The 21796-nt window shown below is 38.9% G+C and overlaps 1 protein-coding gene across 2 annotated transcripts in view; it reads right to left on the bottom strand.

Annotated features, from left to right (window-relative positions):
• The window catches only part of adamtsl4 (ADAMTS-like 4), a 76745-nt gene that overhangs the window by 32143 nt on the left and 22806 nt on the right, over positions 1 to 21796 (bottom strand). For both annotated transcript variants that reach the window (XR_012391880.1, XM_021466792.3), the window contains exon 5: positions 12032 to 12134. Coding sequence is in view for 1 of the 2 variants with exons in the window: in XM_021466792.3 (XP_021322467.2) it covers positions 12032 to 12134 (103 nt within the window). In the remaining variant the exon portion in view is untranslated. The remainder of the gene's footprint in view (positions 1 to 12031; positions 12135 to 21796) is intronic.

Here is a 21796-nt window from a genome sequence, read left to right as displayed (position 1 = left end):
ACGTGAACACAGGGAGAGCATGCAAACTCCACACAGAAACACCAACTGACCCAGCAGAGGCTCGAACCAGCGACCATCTACTACCAACTGCACTACCTACTGCGCCACTGCGTCGCCCCGCTACTTGTTTAAATGAGTTGAAATAACAAAATTCTTTATGTTTGTTTTGGGGACAACTTAAACGGTTTATGTTTAATCCACTTAAATTTGCAAAAATGATTAAGTTAACTTAATTGATTCGTGTTAAAGAAACTGTGCTGAACCCAGTGTGTTTTACAGTGTTTTTCTTTTTAATTTAAGGCCTCTCTGTAAAACAATATGCAGCTTGTTTTTTATTTGATCTTTTAATATTATTCATTTTTGAATTCAAATTGAGTATATACAATAAAAGTCAGAAATACCCTCCAGTGATTTGTTTTTCTTCTTCAAATATTTCCCAAATTATGTTTAAGAGATTCAGGAATTTTTAACAGTATTTCCTATAATATTTGTTCTTCTGGAGAAAGTCTTATTTGTTTTATTTCGGCTAGAATAAAAGCAGTTATTTTATTTTATTTTTTTAACACCTGACATGCCCACCCCTTCCCTAAACCCAACCAATAGTGTTTTCCAAAGCACTGATTGATCCGCCCACCCACTTCCCTAAACCCAACCAATAGTGTTTTCCAAAGCACTGATTGATCCGCCCACCCCTTCTCTAAACCCAACCAATAGTGTTTTCCAAAACACTGATTGATCCGCCCACCCACTTCCCTAAACCCAACCAATAGTGTTTTCCAAAGCACTGATTGATCCGCCCACCCACTTCCCTAAACCCAACCAGTAGTGTTTACAAAAACACAGATTGACACAGATATTTTTTGATACTATTTGCAGGTTTGGCATGCTGTCCCAGAAGAGAACCCTGAGCTCTGAGATAATTAAGCTTAGGGCTCCCGCCTGGTCAATGAGCATGTAAGGAGGTACGAGATCAGGTAGTTCTCGAGAGCTCCCCCTGGTAAAGGAGGAAAGGTGGAGATGGGGTGGATGGCGGGTTTCTTCCAAAAACGAAGATGAGGGAGTAATGTTATTCTATTTATAGTACGTTTGGAACAATCTGATTGGCTTACTTATGATTACAGATGAGAGACCAGCCGCGATCAATCATAACACCTGCTCCTCTTGAAATTAGTTTGTGAAACTTCACTGTAAGGTCAATATTATTTGCCCCCTTAAGCAATATTAGTTTTGGATTGTCTACAGAACAAACCACTGTTATACAATGGCCTGCCTAATTACCCGATCTTAACCTTATCAAGCTAGTTAAGTCTTTAAATGTCACTTTAAGCTGAACACTAGAATCTTAAAGAATGTCTAGTCTAATATTATTTACAGTCATCATGGCAAAGATAAAATAAATCAGTTATTAGAGATGAGTTATTAAAACTATTATGATTAGAAATCTCACTGTTAAGAAATTAGGGTAAAAATATACAAGGGGGCTAATAATACTGACTTCACTTGTATGTGTGCGCGTGTGTGTGCGTGTGTGTGTGGTTTTCTTGCTCCGTCACTCTCTGTGTTTCTCTCCGAGCAGCAGACGGTCGGGTCTATTCAGACTAAATATACTTCCCCGCTATCTCTGTCTCTAAACAAACTGCGAGAGAGAGAGGACAGGAAGACCAGAGGGAGAAAGAACAGCACAGGATGAGAGAGGAATCTGTTCAGGGAAAGAGGGATATACAGACGGAGCGAAAGAAAGAGAGAAAGAGGCTGGAATGTCCGAAGAAGAGACACGGTGATCCTGAAAAACTCACAATAACATATACAGTACTAGGACACGTTATTGTGAAGGTTTTAATCTCTTTAATCCTCCTGTTGACTTACAGGAGAAAAAAAAAATCCTTCAGCTTTGTCCTTTATTCATCAGGGGTCGCCACAGTGGAATGAACCGACAACTATTCCAGCATATGTTCTACGCAGCTGATGCCCTTCCAGCTGCAACCCAGTTCTGGGAAACACCTATTCACACTCACTCACACACACACACCCATACACCATGGCCAATTCCCCAACCCAGACTCTCTGAAAACGTAGTCCCGTGGACGTTTCTGGAGACCGTGAGATACCGCCCGGGAGGTGCGTATTTCTGCAGTTTTTGTTTTCACAAGTCCGCGAGAGGCCGCTGTGTGCTTTTTCATATCTCAAATGTCTCTCGCGAGTGCCGTTTGCGCCCACGCTGTTCTTACGTAAAACCACCAGAGGTCGCTGTCAACTAACTGAATGACTGACTGGGCGACCGTCCAATCAACTGACCCACCCTCCTCCTTCCTTAAACCCAAACTACCCACTTACTTCCCCTAAACCCAACCGACGGCTTACAAGAGCCGTCCAAAAAAAGAAAAGCCCTCGTCTAATTTTTACCACGTTTTCAGATTTTACCACATTCTCACCCTGTTATGAACTTGTTCACTTTATTTTTCGAATTCTGTTTTTGTCTCAGCTGATTTCTGGAACCGCTCTTCCCTGGACTCGAACCCGGTCAACGTCGTTGTCAGCTCCTCTTTGCGTCTCAAGTCCGCCAATGTACACAATGAAATAACTGGACAAACTGATTGCGGCGGGACAGCCCTTCACATGAAGCTAAGAGCTCAGCTGGGAAGCGCCAAAATGAACAGCGTCACCGCTCAGTAGCATTCCCTTAAAAAACTAAATGCAGCCATACGTACTACCAGCTAGATAACTTGCGGTCTCCAGAAACATTAACAGGACTACGCTTTCAGAATGAGCCTGTGCTGCAACGATTCCCCTATAGCGCATGTGTTTGGACTGTGGGGGAAACCAGAGCACCCGGAGGAAACCCACACCAACACAGGGAGAACATGCAAACTCCACACAGAAACACCAACTGACCCAGCCGAGGCTCGAACCAGCGACCTTCAGGCCATATTGTTAACCACTGAGCCCCTGTGCCACAATTGGTGTCACAGTGCCTCATGATTTTGACCCACTTGGGTTAAAACTCGAGTCAACTTGCCTTACGATTTTAAGCTGAGTGGACCTTTTATTTTTTACAGTGTGTAAACCTGGCCGAGCTCACAGCAGAAAGCAAAACAGACACATTTTCAGACAGTCTGGATGTGAAAGTGGACGGAGTGGGCAGAGAAAACACAAAGACGAGCCCAGATTTACCCTTCAAAGAGCAGCACATGATCAGAAACACACACCTCAGCTACACGCACACAGATCTCAGACAGAAAACACACTCCAGAAATAAATCTGGAGTGCATTGATATATATTGACTACTGAAAAACTGAATACTGCAAATAGGAACACTTGCATCCAGTTTTAGCATTATTAATATATTTAAAAGCAATTTATGAGGTCATTTGAACAGAAACCATGATAATATTGATAATAAAGTCATCTTTTGGACATCATTCGGTCTTCTAGTTAGCTAATGATGGTTTCGGGAAACACACCACAGTCTTCAAGTCTTCAAGATGTCTCCATTTGCTTCCTTTGAAAGCAGGTTTTGTGGTTTTGGAGCGAAGGCAAGGTGAAAATGTTGAAAAAAGCTGAGGGAGGGAGGGAGAAAGAGAGCGTGAACGCATGAACTCACTCGTTTGGTTCTCACTCAACATTCCCTCCTGTTGGTTTTCCTTGCGTTGGTCCAAATCCCTGAACAAGCGCTCTCCAGCGCTCAGAGATGTCGAGGGAGCTTCTCTTCTCTATAAAACTCCTGGAGCTTTTATCATAGTATACAGTACTATGCTGATATTGACTTAAAGGGGATCCATTATGCATAAGAATGACTTTTATAAGGGGTTTAAGCACAGGTGTGCGTCACCAGTGTGTGAATATCTCCAGCCTCTAATGGTAAACATGAATTAATTGTGCTGTTTATAATCAGACTTGATAGAGACAGTCTGCAGAAACACTTTGATTGACATTCTCCCTTTGTACATGTCATCAGAGGGGGAAAGCCCCGCCCACTGGTATCCCTCATTAGCATAAACAGCAGCCCTGAGTGAGAAGCAGCCGTCTGTCCATTAGCCATTAGAGTGTTTGAGCTGCTGAAGATGATGTCAGCATAGACTCAGAGGATTATAGATGTGGAGTTTTAGATGAACAGCGACAGGAGTCTCCATAGACTGACAGCACACACGGTGCGGACTTCCCTCTCCCAAGACACTTCCTCCAGCTCCTCCAGGGACATCCCGAGGCATTCCCAGCCCAGCTGAGAGACATAGTCCCTTCAGCATGCCTTGGGTCTTCCTCGAGTCCTCCTCTTAGTGGGACATGCCTGGAACACCTCCCTAGGTAGACTTCCAGAAGGCATTCAAAACAGATGCCCGATGTGGAGGAGCAGCTCTATTCTGAGCCCCTCCTGGGAGACAGAGCTCCTCACCCTACCCATAAGGGTGTGCCCTGCCACCCTGCGAAGGAAACTCATTCCGGCTGCTTGTATCTGAGATCTTGTCCTTTTAGGTGAGAGTAGGAATGTAGATTGACCGGTTAATCGAGAGCTTTGCCTTTCAGCTCAGCTCCTTCTTTACCAAAACAGACCGGTACATCGACTGTATTACTGCTGCACCAATCCGCCTGTCAATCTCACAATCCATTCTTCCCTCACTCGTGAACAAAACCCTAAGACACTTGAACTCCTCCACCTGGGGTAAGGACTTTCCTCCAACCTGGAGATGGCAATCCACCTTTCTCCAGTGGAGCACCATGGCCTCAGACTTGGAAGTACTGATTCTTATCCCGTCACACTCGGCAGCAAACCGCCCCAGTGCATGCTAAAGGTCCATGCTTGATGAAGCCAACAGGGCAACATTGTCTGGGAATAACAAGATGAAATCCTGTGGTCCGCAAACTGGATCCTCTCCAGCCCAAGGCTGCGATTTGAAATTCTGTCCATAAAAATGATGAATATAATTGGTGACAAAGAGGAACATGTATTGGACATAAGTCTGAATTATTGCCGGCAATGCGAACCAAACTCCTACTCTGCTCATACAGGGACGAAACAGCGCTTAACAGAGCGCCTCTGACCCTATATTCCTAGAGCACCTTCCACAGGATGCCACAAGGGACACGGTCGAATGCCTTCTCCAAATCCACAAAACACATGTGGAATGTTTGGGCATACTCCCATGAACCCTCGAGCACCCTGGTGAGGGTATAGAGCTGGTCCAGTGGACGCCTGGACGAAGACCGCACTGTTCCTTCTGAATCCTAGGTTCAATCATTGACTGGATCCTCCTCTCAAGTACCCTGGCATAGACTTTCCCTGGGAGGCTAAGGAGTGTGATCCCCCTATGGTTGGAGCACACCCTCCGGTCCTCCTTCTCAAAATGGGAACCACCATGCTAGTTGCCCAGTCCAAAGGTACTGTCCCCGACCCCCATGCGATATTGTAGAGATGTGTCAGCCAAGACAGCCCCGCAATATCCAGAGACCTAAGATACACAAGGTAAATCTTATCCACCCCCGCTGATTTGTCAATGCAGAGCTTGCAAACTACCTTAGAGACTTCAGTTTAGGTGAATCCACTCCTGCATCTTCTGTCTCTGCTTCCTCAATGAAAGACATGTCAGTGGGGTTAAGGAGATCCTCAAAGCATTCCTTCCATCGTCCGACAACATCCCCAGTCGAGGTCAACAACTTCCTACTTTCGCTGTAAACAGTGTCAATGTGGAACTGCTTTCCTCTTCTGAGGCGCCGGACAGCTTGCCAGAATCTCTTTGGGGCCGACCGATAGTCTTCTACCATGGTCTCCCCGAAATCTTTCCACTACCCGGGCTGCAGCATGCTTGGCCTGTCAGTACCAATCAACTGCCTCTGGAGGCCTACAAGCCAACCAAGCCCAACCAATACTCCTTCTTCAGCTTGACGGCATCCCTTGCTTTGAGTGTCCACCACTGGGTTTGTGGATTGCTCCCTCGACAGGCACCACAGACCTTACAACCACAGCTCGTCACCGCCATGTCAACAATTGAGTCTGAAAACATGGACCACTCGGTATCAATGTCTCCAGCGTCCCTCTGGATCTGGTCGAAGCCTGAAAGTTGAAAATCCCTCTGACTTGAGGTTCAGCCAGACCCTCACAATCCCCCCCCCCACCGCCCGACAGCAGATCCAACTTATCACCAGGTGGTGATCAGTTGACAACTCTGCCCCTCTCTTTACCCGAGTGTCCAAGACATATGATCAGAGATCAGATGATATCTCAACCCTAGGGTGTCCTGGTGCCATGTGCACTGATGGACACCCTTATGCTTGAACATGGTGTTTGTTATGGACAAACTGTGATTAGCACAGATGTCCAATAACAGAACACTACGCATTCAGATCAGGAAGGCTGCTCCTCCCAATCACGCCTCTCCAGGTATCACCGTCATTACCCATGTGGGCAATGAAGTCAGCTTTTGATTGGATAATTGTACACTTTCCACAACATTTAAAAGATACTGACTTGCTAAAAGCATCCAATATTTCTCTCTTGAACTCTTATGAATGCAGAAGAACTCTAGGAAAGATATTAAGGTTTTCACTCAATGTCTTTGTTTTTGTGAGTAATGAAATCTCGCTCTCTCCTTGGTTTTGGGACACAAGGGCCAGCGGATAATGACACTATTCCACATTTCAGTCAGCTTTGTCTTATAAACCCCCTGGCACACAGAGAACACGCCAAACCATACACACAACAGAACAGCAGCGGCATGCAGGAACAATTACTGCACACACACACACGCACACACACACACACACACACACACACACACACACACACACACACACACACACACACACACACACACACACACACATTATCACATAACGATCTTTAGAGTCAAGCCAGCCAAAATAATGATCTCCCAGGGACAACACACACACACACACACACACACACACACACACACCCCACCCCCCAAAACACAAACACACACACACACACAGTCGAAGCCCTGAAGTTCTGTCCAACATCATCTCACAAAACTGCTGGAACCCATGACAGTGTTACTTCCAATAGATCCAGAACATTCTTATACCTCCTACACACACACACACACACACACACACACACACACACACACACACACACACACACACACACACACACACACACACACACACACTAAACTATACATGGACACACTACACATACACTGCACTATACATGGACACAATACACACACACACACTACACACACACACACTAAACTATACATGGGCACACTACACATACACTGCACTATACATGGACACAATACACACACACACACACTACACTATACATGGACACACTACACATACACTGCAATACACATGGACACAATACACACACACACACACACACACACTACACACACACACACAACACTATACATGGACACACTACACACACACACACACACACACACACACACAACAACAACAACAACAAAGGCACACAAAAACAGACATAGAGTATCCACAAGCACACACACATCTATAAACACACATTTTCATACGCACACACACACTTTCACCCACATAAATAATATCTATCACACACATGCAGATACAACTATGCACACGCAACCGCATTATCTATTACACACTCATAAAAAAGACAGACACAGGCACACACACACATACAAACAAACACACACACACATCTATCCACCCAACCACACACACAAACACACATACACACACACACACACACACACACGCACGCACGCACACACACACACACACACACACACACACACACACACACACACACACACACACAGGAACATACACACACTTACACAGACACAAAGAAGAAGATAAACACACACAGGCACATGCATAAACACACACACACACAAACACACACCTTCCTACCCCCCTGTTCCCACACACACTTCACACACAAACAAATACACGCACACAAACACACAAAAAAAAAACAGACACGCACACACACACACACATAAAAACAAAACCACTCCACTCTGCCAAAGTGGAGTCATTACCATATTTATACAGGGGAGGAGTCAGGGAGGGGTTTTGTGCTCATGCACGTGCGCTCAGTTTCACGTTAATTCGGATGTACAAAGAGAATATGTGAGGGATTCGTTTCATGCATCTGAATTTTGTACTGCGTACGTACATTTACAGCTTTGTCCATACGCAATGGTTTAGTGTGAATCTAACGCAAGTCTTTACATGAGGCCACAGATCTGCTTAAAAGCAGAAACATATTGTAAAATAAAAACTTGAATCAAAAAATATGGAAAACAGCTCATTTACGGATATTATTTGACAGTGTGTACAGTCGAATGTGTGCTTTCAGATCAGATGTGTGTTTGTTTAAGGATAACTGAACTGATGAATCCACTCAGCAAATGCCTTTATCCCAGTGACTTATTATCGAGGAATGCCTGAGTGATTCAGAGATCGTGTAGCGTGAAGACGGCCAACACACACTTCCCAAATGACCGGGAAAAACACAAGCCAGGACAGAGCTGTAGGTGTGGCGCAGTCAAACACACGCTTTCATGACGGAGATGTTCGTCAATAGGTGTGTGTCGAATGCATTTCTGGAGGGCGACGTCTGCATTTTTGTCTGGATGCTTTTGAAAATCTGTAAAAAAAATAAATAAATGTGACGCCACAGTGGCTCAGTGGTCACCCTAAAGTAGGAAGGTTGCACTGAAAGTATAAAAAAAAAATAAATTAAGTCCCGCAAATTAAATAAATTAAGTCCCGCAAATTAAATAAATTAAGTCCCGCAAATTAAATAAATTAAGTCCCGCAAATTAAAAAAATTAGGTCCCGTAAATTGAATTAATTGAGTAATGCAAATTAAATAAATAAAGTCCCGTAAATTAAATAAATTAAGTCCCGCAAATTAAATAAATTAAGTCCCGCAAATTAAATAAATAAAGTCCCGCAAATTAAATAAATTAAGTCCCGCAAATTAAATAAATAAAGTCCCGCAAATTAAATAAATTAAGTCCCGCAAATTAAATAAATAAAGTCCCGCAAATTAAATAAATTAAGTCATGCAAATTAAATAAATAAAGTCCCGCAAATTAAATAAATAAAGTCCCGCAAATTAAATAAATTAAGTCATGCAAATTAAATAAATTAAGTCCCGCAAATTAAATAAATTAAGTCCCGCAAATTAAATAAATTAAGTCCCGCAAATTAAATAAATTCAGTCCCGCAAATTAAATAAATTAAGTCCCGCAAATTAAATAAATAAAGTCCCGCAAATTAAATAAATAAAGTCCCGCAAATTAAATAAATTAAGTCATGCAAATTAAATAAATTAGGTCCCGCAAATTAAATAAATTAAGTCCCGCAAATTAAATAAATTAAGTCCCGCAAATTAAATAAATTAAGTCATGCAAATTAAATAAATTAGGTCCCGCAAATTAAATAAATTAAGTCCCACAAATTAAATAAATTAAGTCATGCAAATTAAATAAATTAAGTCCCGCAAATTAAATAAATTAAGTCCCGCAAATTAAATAAATAAAGTCCCGCAAATTAAATAAATAAAGTCCCGCAAATTAAATAAATTAAGTCATGCAAATTAAATAAATTAGGTCCCGCAAATTAAATAAATTAAGTCCCGCAAATTAAATAAATTAAGTCCCGCAAATTAAATAAATTAAGTCATGCAAATTAAATAAATTAGGTCCCGCAAATTAAATAAATTAAGTCCCACAAATTAAATAAATTAAGTCCCACAAATTAAATAAATTAAGTCCCGCAAATTAAATAAATTAGGTCCCGCAAATTAAATAAATTAAGTCCCACAAATTAAATAAATTAAGTCATGCAAATTAAATAAATTAAGTCCCGCAAATTAAATAAATTAGGTGCCGCAAATTAAATAAATTAGGTCCCGCAAATTAGGCTGTACCGCTGTACCGCGGGAAGGCAAACCTCTACTCCGGTTTCCCCCACAGTCCATACACATGCGCTATAGGGGAATTGATCAACTAAATTGACCGTAGTGTATGTGTGTGTGTGTGAATGAATGTTTCCCAGTTCTGGGCTGCAGCTGGAAGGGCATCCGCTGTGTAAAACATATGCTGGAATAGTTGGCGGTTCATTCCGCTGTGGCGACCTCTGTTGAATAAAGCATCTATGCCAGATGAAAATGCATAAAGAAGCACAGCTTGTGTCTGAGAGAGCAGCTCATACATGCTCCAGTCTCTCTCTCTCTCTCTCTCTCTGCTCAACACTAGATTGAGTGTCACTTCAGCACCGTCTGTCCTCACTTCCCCTGTTTTCAAGCCTCTCACTTACTATTCAGGGCTTTTCCCCTTTATTCTCATTCACAGAGGCTTTCATCCATCCCTCCGTCCATTTGTCCGTCAGTCCTGAACAGCAGCATGTTTCAGTGGGTTGCCATGACTCCCTGACCTCTGAGACTCCGCCCCCTCATCCAGTTTCCCCAATATAAGTCGCTCTTTCTCTTTATTTATAGCAGAGCTCTGTGTTTATAACTCTGCTTTTAACTTTCCCCGTCCGTCTGTAACTCAAAACTATCCATCACAAGGGTTAATCACTTGTAATATCATTGAGCTGCTGGAGTCATGGTACGACAGAAAGGTTTCTTGTTTATTACGCCAGAATGAAAGTGTAGTTCCAGTTATATCATACTATAAAATAGTAACATTTAATTTTCTGTCAGTTTTAGTACACAAAATAACCCAAGAAGAGTTGAGATTTAAATAAAAAACATAGTGAAAGTCTTGCGTCATTTTTGACATGCTAATGGTCTAATCCAATTAAATGGATTATGCTAAGCTAAGCTAAAAGTGACAGATTGTAAAATAGCAACTTTTAATTTTACGTCAGTCTTGGTACACAATGTAACTCCAGAAGAGTTGAGTTTTATATAGACAAACATCCTGAAACTCTTTCGACATTTTTGAGATGCTAATGGTCTAAATCGATTCAATGAATTATGCTAAGCTAAGCTAAAAGACCTAGAGATCGACATGTTTTAGCGGGTTGCCATGACTCCCTGACCTTTGAGGCTCCGCCCCCTCATCCAGTTTCCCCAATATAAGTCGCTCTTTCTCTTTCTGATTGATTTCTAGCGGAGCTCTGCTATAACCCTGCTGGACCCGTTGTAAAGTTTCTTGTTTATTATGTAAGACAGAGAGTGTAATTCCAACCATATCAGCATAGAAAACCTTTCATTTCCCATGTGGGGTAAATACGCAATGTAACTCCAGAAGAGTCAAGCTTTATATAGAAAACAAATTGAAACATCCTTTTTTTTTAAAATGCTAATGGTCTAATCAGATTCAATGAATTATGCTATGCTAAGCTAAGCTAAAAGAACCGGAGATGTTTAATTGGTTTCCATGGCTCCCTGACCTCTGAGACTCCGCCCCCTCATCTAGTTTCCCCAATATAAGTCGCTCTGTCTCTTTCTGATGGCTGATTTATAGCCTAAGTCTTTATAACTCTGTTTTTAACTGTGTGTTTCTCTTTCTGTGTGCGTCAGTAACACAAAGACTCTGTAATGCTGGTACAGTAATAGCCCTGACCCCTCCTCCTCCTCCTCCTCCATTCACTCTACGTCTACTTTGTGTTTTTATTCCTCAGCTCATTCACAGACTCTGAAAACCGCCTTTATTCTGGCTTATCTGAAGGTCTGAGCTACAGACTCGCTCACTGTTTAAGGCCAGGTCGGGCTGAAGGGAAGCAGAGCCACATTTTGCACATATTATACATGTGCGGGAAAGTCTGCAGAATTGAAGTCATTAAGATGTCATATATATATATATTATATACATGTTAGTATCAATATGATCAGTTATCAATAAGCTAATGTACCTTAAAGTGGTTTAAAACAATTAAAACTGGTTATATTCTAGATAAAATAAAACAAATAAGTCTTTCTCCAGAAGAACAAAATATCCCTGAATCTGTTCAACATAATAAGGGAAAAATTTCAATACAAAAGTCACAGAAGGGTGAGTAATTGTGACTTCAGCTGTGTGTGTAACAGTGTGTGTTGTTGCAGTTTGCGCTTCTGACCTTCAGTGAAGGGCTCCCAGTCGTACACACGACCCATGAACTCCTGAGCGTTGAAGGCGGAGCACTGATCAGCCCTGGAGTTTACTGCAGCACCTGGACACGCCTGCAGGACAAACACACACACACACACACACACACACACACACACACACACACACACACACACACACACACACACACACAGAATATTAGAATATTTTGCCAAGATGTGTGTGTACATTTGTGTGTGTTTGCTTGTGTGTTTTTGTGTGCGCATATTTGTGTTTGTGTATGTGCGTGTATAGTTTGTGTGTTTGTGTATATATTTCTGTGTGTGCATGCATGTTTGTTCATGTGTATGTACGTTAGTGTTTGTGTCTGTATATGTGTGTGGGTGTGTTTGTTTGCGTGTGTTTGTTTGTAGAATTGTTTGTGTGTGTGTGCATTTTTGTGTGAGTGTGTTTATGTGTGTGTTTGCATGTATAATTGTGTGTGCATATGTGAATATTTGTATGTGTGTGTGTGTGTGTGTATGTGTGTGTTTATCTATACATGTGTGTACATTTGTTTGTATATTTGTGTGTGTGTGCGCATGTTTGTGCATTTGCATGTATATATGTGTGTGTGTTTAATTGTGTGTGTGTGTGTGTGTGTTTGAGTCTATATTTTGTGTTTGTGTTTGCATATGTTTGTATTTGTGTGTGTTTATGCATGATTGTGCATTTTCATGTTTATTTGGGTGTGTGTTTGCATGTATTTGTGTGTGCATATATATATATATATATATATATATATATATATATATATATATATATATGTGTGTTTGTGTGTGTGTGTGTGTGTGTGTGTGTGTGTGTGTGTGTGCATTCTCAAGCTCGACCTGTGTCAGTCAGTAATACATGTTCTACATATGGAAATCATGCTGGATCTACAAACAGAGACATAAATCTCCAGAGAGACAGAAAGAGTCAGAGGAAGCCAAGAGTCTTGAAGAAGACGACTCCACGACACACACAAACACACACATGTTCAGGAATGAAACACTGACAAACCACCAGGGCTTAGGAATCAACATGCTTACTGGAACACATCGCCATTGACTTCAGACGCATGGTGTTTTGAAGTTTCACTCATAGTGGTTTATAATCATCAACACTCAATCATCCATTATCCTTCGACTTACTCCCTTATTTATCAGGAATCTCCACAGTGGAATGAACCAATAACTATTCCAGCATATGTTTACACAGCGGATTCCCGTCCAGCTGCAACCCAGTTTTGGAAAACAACTATACACTCTCATTCACACTCATACACTACGACCAGTTTAGTTGATCAGTTCCCCTATAGTGCATGTGTTTGGACTGTGGGGGAAACTGGAGCACCCGGAGGAAACCCACACCAACACGGGGAGACAACTTTTAAAAAGCTGTGCAGCAAGCCACCCTACACTGAAAAAAAAAATCCATAACTTTACGGCTCTTTCCAGCAGCTGGAGAGCCATAAAAAAAGTAAAATAACAGCCATTAAATTACAGAAATTTACTGTAAAATAATGGATATTAAAATATTTCTCTATTTTAATATCTGTTATTTTACATTAACTTTCTGTAATTTAATATTTGTAATTTTACGGTACATTTCTGTAATTTATTATACATTATTTTACGGTAAATTTCTGTAATTTATAATACTTTATTTTACAGTAAATTTCTGTATTTAATATCCGTTATTTTACAGTAAATTTCTGCAATTTAACATACATTATTTTACGATAAATTTCTGTAATTCAATATCCGTTATTTTACAGTAAATTTCTGTGATTTAATATACGTTTTTGTACAGTAAAAATTTCTGTAATTTAATATACGTTATTTTACGGTAACTTTCTGTAATTTAATATACGTTATTTTACAGTAAATTTGGTAATTTAATATATATTATTTTACGGTAAATTTCTGTAATTTACTTTACGTTATTTTACAATAACTTTCTGTAATTTAATATTCGTTATTTTACGGTAAAGTTCTGTAATTTAATATCCGTTATTTTACGGTAAATTTCAGTAATTTAATACATGTTATTGTATGGTAACTTTCTGTAATTTAATATCCGTTATTTTACAGTAAAGTTCTTCAATTTAATATCCGTTATTTTACGGTAACTTTCTGTAATTTAATATCCGTTATTTTACGGTAAATTTCTGTAATTTAATATCCATTATTTTATGGTAAATTTCAGTAATTTAATAAATGTTATTTTACAGTAAGGTTCTGTAATTTAATACATGTTATTTTCTGGTAAAGTTCTATAATTTAATATACGTTATTTTGCAGTAAATTTCTTTAATTTAATATACGTTATTTTGCAGTAAATTTCGGTAATTTAAAATACGTTATTTTACTATAAATTTCTGTAATTTAATATACGTTATTTTTTGATTTGCAGAAACAAAAACTACAAAAATGTACCTCGTGGGATGTATTTTGCACTCTCCAGAAATGTGGACAGGGGTACTTATCCATAATCAGCCTCGGATGTAAATTTTATATCGCAAGAAATATTGTTAACACATTTCTGGAGTTTGTAGACAGAGCCATGTGGGGCAGCATTTTATCTTTAAAACAAACGCTATGGCTTCACCCTTAAAAGAAAGTACTCCCAGTACTCACTACACATTAGTACATTTAGGGCTTCTTTTACTCATACTTTAAGTAGTGTTTACAGCAGAGACTGTTACACTCATTTCCCCCAAGCAATGCTACTTTTACTAGAGTGAGATTTCAGTTTTTCAGTTCACTTTCCACCATTCAGAAACAGACAGAAACAGCTGCGGTCGGTGACCAGGGGGAAATCAAGCAGACGCAGGGTCACTGTAGAGTCATCTGACCTCTCACACACACACACACACTGCGGCTCTCCAGAAAACCATCACTAAATATTTACAACAGGTCTGAGACGGCCGAGTGTGTTTGCAGGAAAGCCTCCGCCGCGTTTATTCAACCTTTTTTACTCCATTTACTGTAACTGATCTGTGGTCTGTGTGTGTTACGATGTCAGGATACAGACATATATACATGTGTTTAATGAGGTAGAGTCACTGCTTATCAATATTTATAAACATTCAGAATATTGGCGGGGACATAAAGTGTTATTGAATGGTTTAAAAACATCCGCACTTAAGATTGTTGTGATTGAATAAAGATATAAAACGCAAAGCAACGAGAATATTAAAGGTTGGGAATGATAGAAGAAAGAAAGAGAGTAAACATTGATTTATTCATCCTCACTCAATTCCATACGTGACTACATCATATTCATTCATTCATTCATTTTCCATCGGCTTAGTCCTTTTATTTATCAGGGGTCTCCACAGCAGAATGAACTGCCAACTATTCCAGCATATGTTTTACCCAGCAGATGCCCTTCCAACTGCAACTTAGTACTGGGGAACACCCATACACTCTCACATTCACACTCATACACTATGGTCAACTTAGCTTATTCGATTCACCTACAGCGCATGTGTTTGGACTGTGGGACACCATCATACCGCAACACAGAATTATTTTTTCACATGTAAAATATCCAGACATACCTCTGGCTATATAATTCACGCTCTCTGGAAATGCACATGAGAATAAAAGCCATGTTTGGGCCAACATAAACACGAATAAATGATTCTGAATGACGTTTAATAGAATAATGGGTTACACTGAATTTAAATGTGCAAGTCTCAATGTTAATAAATCCTTAACTATGACTTTTAACTCAATAAATGCTTACCTTGCTGATTTTTAATATTAACCAATAAGTTACTATTAATAATAACTACTAAAATAGCAGTTGGGTTTAGGTGTTGAGCAGGATTAGAGATGTAGATCATGCAGACTATAGGATTTATAATAAACTATAGGATACTAATAAACCTACAATATCATAATAATATGCAGATAATAAGTAAGCCGTTAGTATAAGTAGTAATTTTTTAATATATTTTTAAAAAACTTTTTAAATATTTTTTTCATTTATTTTTTATAGCATTTTTTAATTATTTGTATATATTTTTATTTATTATATTTGTTTCCTTTTATTTTACTATTTTTCCCTTTTTTTGCTATTTTTTCATTTATTTATTTTGTTCATTTATTTTTTATATTTTTAAAAATTATTTTTATATATTTTCTTTTTTATATTTTTTTCATTTATTTTTATATTTTTTCATTTATATATATTTTTGCAGAAATTCTTTTATTTTTAAAATTTATTTTTTATATTTTTAAGTTAATTTTATATTTAATTCATTTATTTTTATACTTTTTTCATTTATTTTTATACTTTTATTTATTTATTTTTATATTTATTTATTTATTTATTTTTATATTTATTTATTTATTTATTTATTTTTATATTTTTTTCATTTATTTTATATTTTCTTCATTTATTTTTACTATATATATATATATATATATATATATATATATATATATATATATATATATATATATATATATATATATATATATATAATTTAGTTTAATTTAGATTTATTTATTTATTTTTTATTTATCAAGTGTTAACACTCCCAAAATGTTAAATTTCTTTAATTGCTGTTGATGTAAAGCACTTTGTATGGCCACTGTGTATGAAGTGTGCTGTAGAAATAAAGGTGCCAAACACACACTGCAGCTCCTGTAATGAAGCAGAGCTCAAGCCGAGACACACACAGAGAGGGAGCTGATGCTTTACTGCCTTCCTTTCCTCAGGACACACACACACAAACACACACACTTCCTGCTTAATACAGCCACCGTAAAACAGGGGCACACACAGGTCACTCACTCAGGTCACACACACTCACACACACTCAAACCAACAGCTCACTCAGGTCTTATTACCAGGCGAAGCCAAGTACTCACAGGCTCAGTGGGAAATTAGGGTGTAGTGTTCAATCACTCACACACACACACACACACACACACACACACACACACACACACACACACACACACACACACACACACACACACACACACAGAGATGAAAAAATGCATTTAGTTAAACGCTACATGTGTTTACTGTGCTGACTGTGTGTGTATCATGTGCACACACCCCTAGTGCGCATGTGTTGTTGTTGCCGGGATGCTGTTGTGTGGTTGCTAAGGTGTTCTGAGTAATTGATTAATGCTTACTCTTTGTCCATTAACAGCACGTTTCATCTGGAAGAGTCACTGAAGGGTTTACCCTCAGGAGTGACTGCTTCAAAGGGGTTAGGGCACATGGATGAGCCCTTCTGGATGTGCCCTTTGAAGTGCCCTTCAGGGTAATGCGCTCATTTGAAACGCACTATAAGCATTACTGCCCACCCCAAGACTGAAGGACTGGAGTCAAATGAACAGTAATAGAGCTGCTTGACTAACCACATTACACACACTCTGAGTGTGTGTGCATGTGTGTGTGTGTGTGTGTGTGTAAGTGTAGGAGAGCATGTGGCCTTCATTGAGTGAAATGAAAGAATGTGTTTCAGTCTCCAAGAAAGAGCCTCTGTGTGTGTGTGTGTGTGTGTGTGTGTGTGTGTGTGTGTGTGTGTGTGTACGTATGTGTGTGTGTGCGTGTATGTGTGTGTGTGTGTGTGTGCGTGTATGTGTGTGTGTGTGTGTATACGTATGTGTGTGTGTGTGTGTGTGTGCGTGTGTGAGTTTGTGCACGTGTGTATGTCAACATTGTTTGTATATATATATGTGTGTGTGTGCATGTGTATGTCTACATGTTTGTATATATGTGTGTGTGTGCACTTTTATGTGTGTGTACATGTGTATGTCTACATATTTATATATATATATGTGTGTGTGTGTGCGCTTTTATGTGTGTGTGCATGTGTATGTCTACATAGGTGTATATATATGTGTGTGTGCGCTTTCATGTGTGTGCATGTGTATGTCTACATGTTTGTATATATATGTGTGTGTGCGCTTTTATGTGTGTGCGCATGTGTATGTCTACATAGGTGTATATATATGTGTTTGTGTGCGCTTTCATGTGTGTGCGCATGTCTAAGTGTACATGAGTGTGTGCATATATATTGTGTGTGTGTGTTTTTGTGCACATGTGTGTGTATTAGTGGCAGTGCTAGCGTGAATGGCACCCTGGGCGAACCACCCCATATACGCCCCCACATATATATGTACGTGTGTGCACATGTTTGTGTACATCTGTGTGTATGTGTGAAAGTGTATTTTTACAAGTGTGTGAATATATGTGTGTGCGCACGTGTATGTGCTTTTAAATATGTGTGTGTGTGTGTGTGTGTGTGTGTGTGCATGTGTGTGTGCACGTGTATGTGTACATGCGTGATGACTATGTGTACATCAATGTGTATTTTTACGCGTGTGTGTGTGTGTGCTTTTGTGTGTGCATACATATGTGTGTGTGTGTGTGATGTAACATACATGTGTTTTTAATATGGTGGCTATGACATTGTGAGTTGTGTCCGTGTGTTTAAAGTTAATGCACAATAAATCCTCTACAGCTGTGTGTGTGTGTATGTGAGTGTGTGTGCGTGTGTGTGCGCGTGTGTGTGTGTGTGTGCGTGTGTGTGTGTGTGTGTGTGTGTGTGTGTGTGTGTGTGTGTGTGTGTGTGTGTGTGTGTGTGTGTGTGAGTGTATGAGTGTGTGTGTGCGTGTGTGTGTGTGTGTATGTGTGTGTGTGTTAAACAAGGTTTGCAAACTTGCAGAAGGAGGAGAGAGGAGCAGAGCGGCTGTTAAACAGTGTGTCTTTACAAACTCCACCTGAAGAAAAGCTGAGTTACAGAGGAATAAACACAAGAGTTATAGACCTCCCTCCAGGAAAACAGAGGATGGAGAGAGAACCTCAAGATTAACTCATTTACTACCAGTGGTGGACAGTAGTTAACTTCACTACTGTACCTAATTTAGTGTACTGTGCATTTGAATGATCCATTTAGAGTGAGTCTTTAGTAAACGTTTCACTGATTCAAAATGATCAGTTCAGAGCGAGGGATTCTTCAGTAAACAACTCACTGATTCAAATCATCCCTTCAGACTGAGTCTTCAGTAAACTATTCACTGATTCAAATGATCCATTCAAAGCAAGTCTTCAGAAAATGATTTACTGATTCAAATGATCCGTTCACAGTGAATCTCCAGTCAACAATTCACTGATTCAAAATTGTCTATTCAGATTGAGTCATCAGTAAACGATTCACTTATTCAAATGATCTTTTTACAGTGAATCTCCAATAAACGATTCAGTGATTCAAATGATCCGTCCTTAGTGAGTCTTCAGTAAATGACTCACTGATTAATAAAACAACAATGGATCTGATTGTGGTTCGGTGTGTGAATGTGGGGTTATCCTGTGGTTATTAGTGTGTGGCAAGTTCTGGAAATGTAACTTTTTTACAAAATAAACATTGGAAAGAAGTATTTTATTCTTCCACTAGAGTAATGTTTTATTAGACAATCTCTACTTTTACTCAAGTCCCTAATTTCTGTACTTCATCCACCACTGTTTATTATAATGCCACTGCAGTAAATAATAACTTCCTAAAATACAGTGTAAACTTAGTCTGTCAAACTCCGCACTAAACTGAGTGATTTGCAGTGTGTGTGTGTGTGTGTGTGTGTGTTTGTGTGTTTAGCACAGGTGATGGACAGCTGTCTGACTCCTGTCCCAGCTGAGATTTACACACATTTCCAGCCAAATTCCTAATAAATATTGTCCCAATATCAGCATTACAGCCTAAATTCTTCAAATCCCCACAAAGGAAACTCTCTGCAGCCCTTTAAAGCGGAGGAATTCAGCAGCATCTGTAAAGTATTTCAGCTCCAAAGCATCGCCTTCAGCAGCAGGACTCTGACTGGACAGACTCACGTCACATGAGCTGATAAACCGGACCCTCTGGCGATGTTTGAGCTGCTGCTTCCAGCTGCTTCCGCTACTTCCAGCATTTATTAGTCTTCCGCGTGTCGCTGTACTTCCTTGACAATTTGCTCTGGTCAGAAATGATTTTTCTAGTTCAGTCTTGTTGTGGAATTACAGCACGTTTAATTTCCAAACATGCGAATTCATTAATTTCCCACAAAAAAAAAAAAAATGACAGTAATTTATAGTAAATACATAACATTTTTAAAACCATCCTATAGTGAAGTACTTGAATTAATCTATTGTAGTAATTCTACAGTTGCCATGGCAACACAACTATACAAATTATTCTGTTGTGGTGATTCTATAGTTGCTATGGCAACACAACAACTATAGTAATTGATCTGTTGTGGTGATTCTCCAGTTGCTATGGCAACACAACAACTATAGTAATTGATCTGTTGTGGTGATTCTACAGTTGCTATGGTAACACAATTATAGTAACTCATCTGTTGTGGTTACTCTACAGTTGCTATGGCAACACAACAACTATAGTAATTGATCTGCTGTGGTGATTCTGTAGTCGCTATGGTACCACGACAACTATAGCAATTAATCTGTTGTGGTGATTCTACAGTTGCTATGGTAACAAAATGACTATAGTATAATTAATCTGTTGTGGCGATTCTACAGTTGCTATGGTAATACAACGACTATAGTATAATTAATCTCTCGTGGTGAATCTACAGTTACCATGGCAACAAAGCAACTACAGTAACAGATCTGTTGTGGTGATTCTAATGTTGCTATGGTAACAAAAAAAACTCCAGTAATATTCTTCCTTCTTTGAGCCTCGTTCCTGAAGCAGCTCTGGTGTGAGCATTATATAAATCACTGAACGATACACTACGTTATCACAAGACCTTCTTCATCATGTGACAATTTACACAGTAATCTGCTCTGCTTGTGTTCGTGAATGAGGCCTGTTGATGAAAAGCAGAAGTCGTGACATTCTGCGAAATTGAGTTTGCACAAGAGGAAGTCATATGGATTACATTCTGCCCATGATTTAATGGAGTTAAATATGTCAGGTTTTATGGAAGCTTGTTTCTGTCACACAATAAAAATAAATAAATAAACAAGAAAAGGCAACTGCAATGTTTTTTTCAATGCCTTTCTCACTCAAAAATTTTACTTTGGATCTCATAATTCAGAGTTTCTGGGAGAAAAGTAGCAAGAAATTCAGAGAAAATAAAGTGACAATTTTCAAGAAAAAAAGTCAGAATAACAAGAAATAAAATGAACTCAAAATGGAGACAAGTATAATTTGTAAACTCATTTCTAAGTAAAATAACGTCTATTGTAAAACAAAAAGCAGCAATTAACTTATTTATTCTATTTTATTTATTCTGTTTTATTTACACTATAGTACTGCTAGAGTACCGAACCATATATATATATAATTTTTTAAATTTTTTTAATAATTGCACTGATTTCAGATGTTGTTTATAACTGTTTTGATGTGTATTTTGTGGGATGTCTAATACTGTGTCATTAAATAAAATAAATTATTATTATTGTTGTTGTTAGAAACATGCTTCAGTCTTATTCCAAACGTGTTAACTTATTTGTTTCCCACACACACAAATATTGTAGTAAAACTGTTACAATTCAAAATAAAGACATACCATTTTAGACCCGTATTATAGTACTTAAATTATTCTGTTGTGGTGATTTTACATTTTCTATGGTAACACAACAAATATGGTAATTAATGTGCTGTTGTGATTCTACAGTTGTTATAGTAACACCACAACTACAGTAATTAATATGATGTGGTGATTCTACAGTTGCTATGGCAACACAACAACTATAGTAATTAATCTGTCGTGGTGATCCTACA

This window comes from Danio rerio, chromosome 16, assembly GCF_049306965.1.
Source record: "Danio rerio strain Tuebingen ecotype United States chromosome 16, GRCz12tu, whole genome shotgun sequence".
Lineage (NCBI taxonomy): Eukaryota > Metazoa > Chordata > Actinopteri > Cypriniformes > Danionidae > Danio > Danio rerio.
This window is presented reverse-complemented; position numbering and strand designations above follow the sequence as displayed.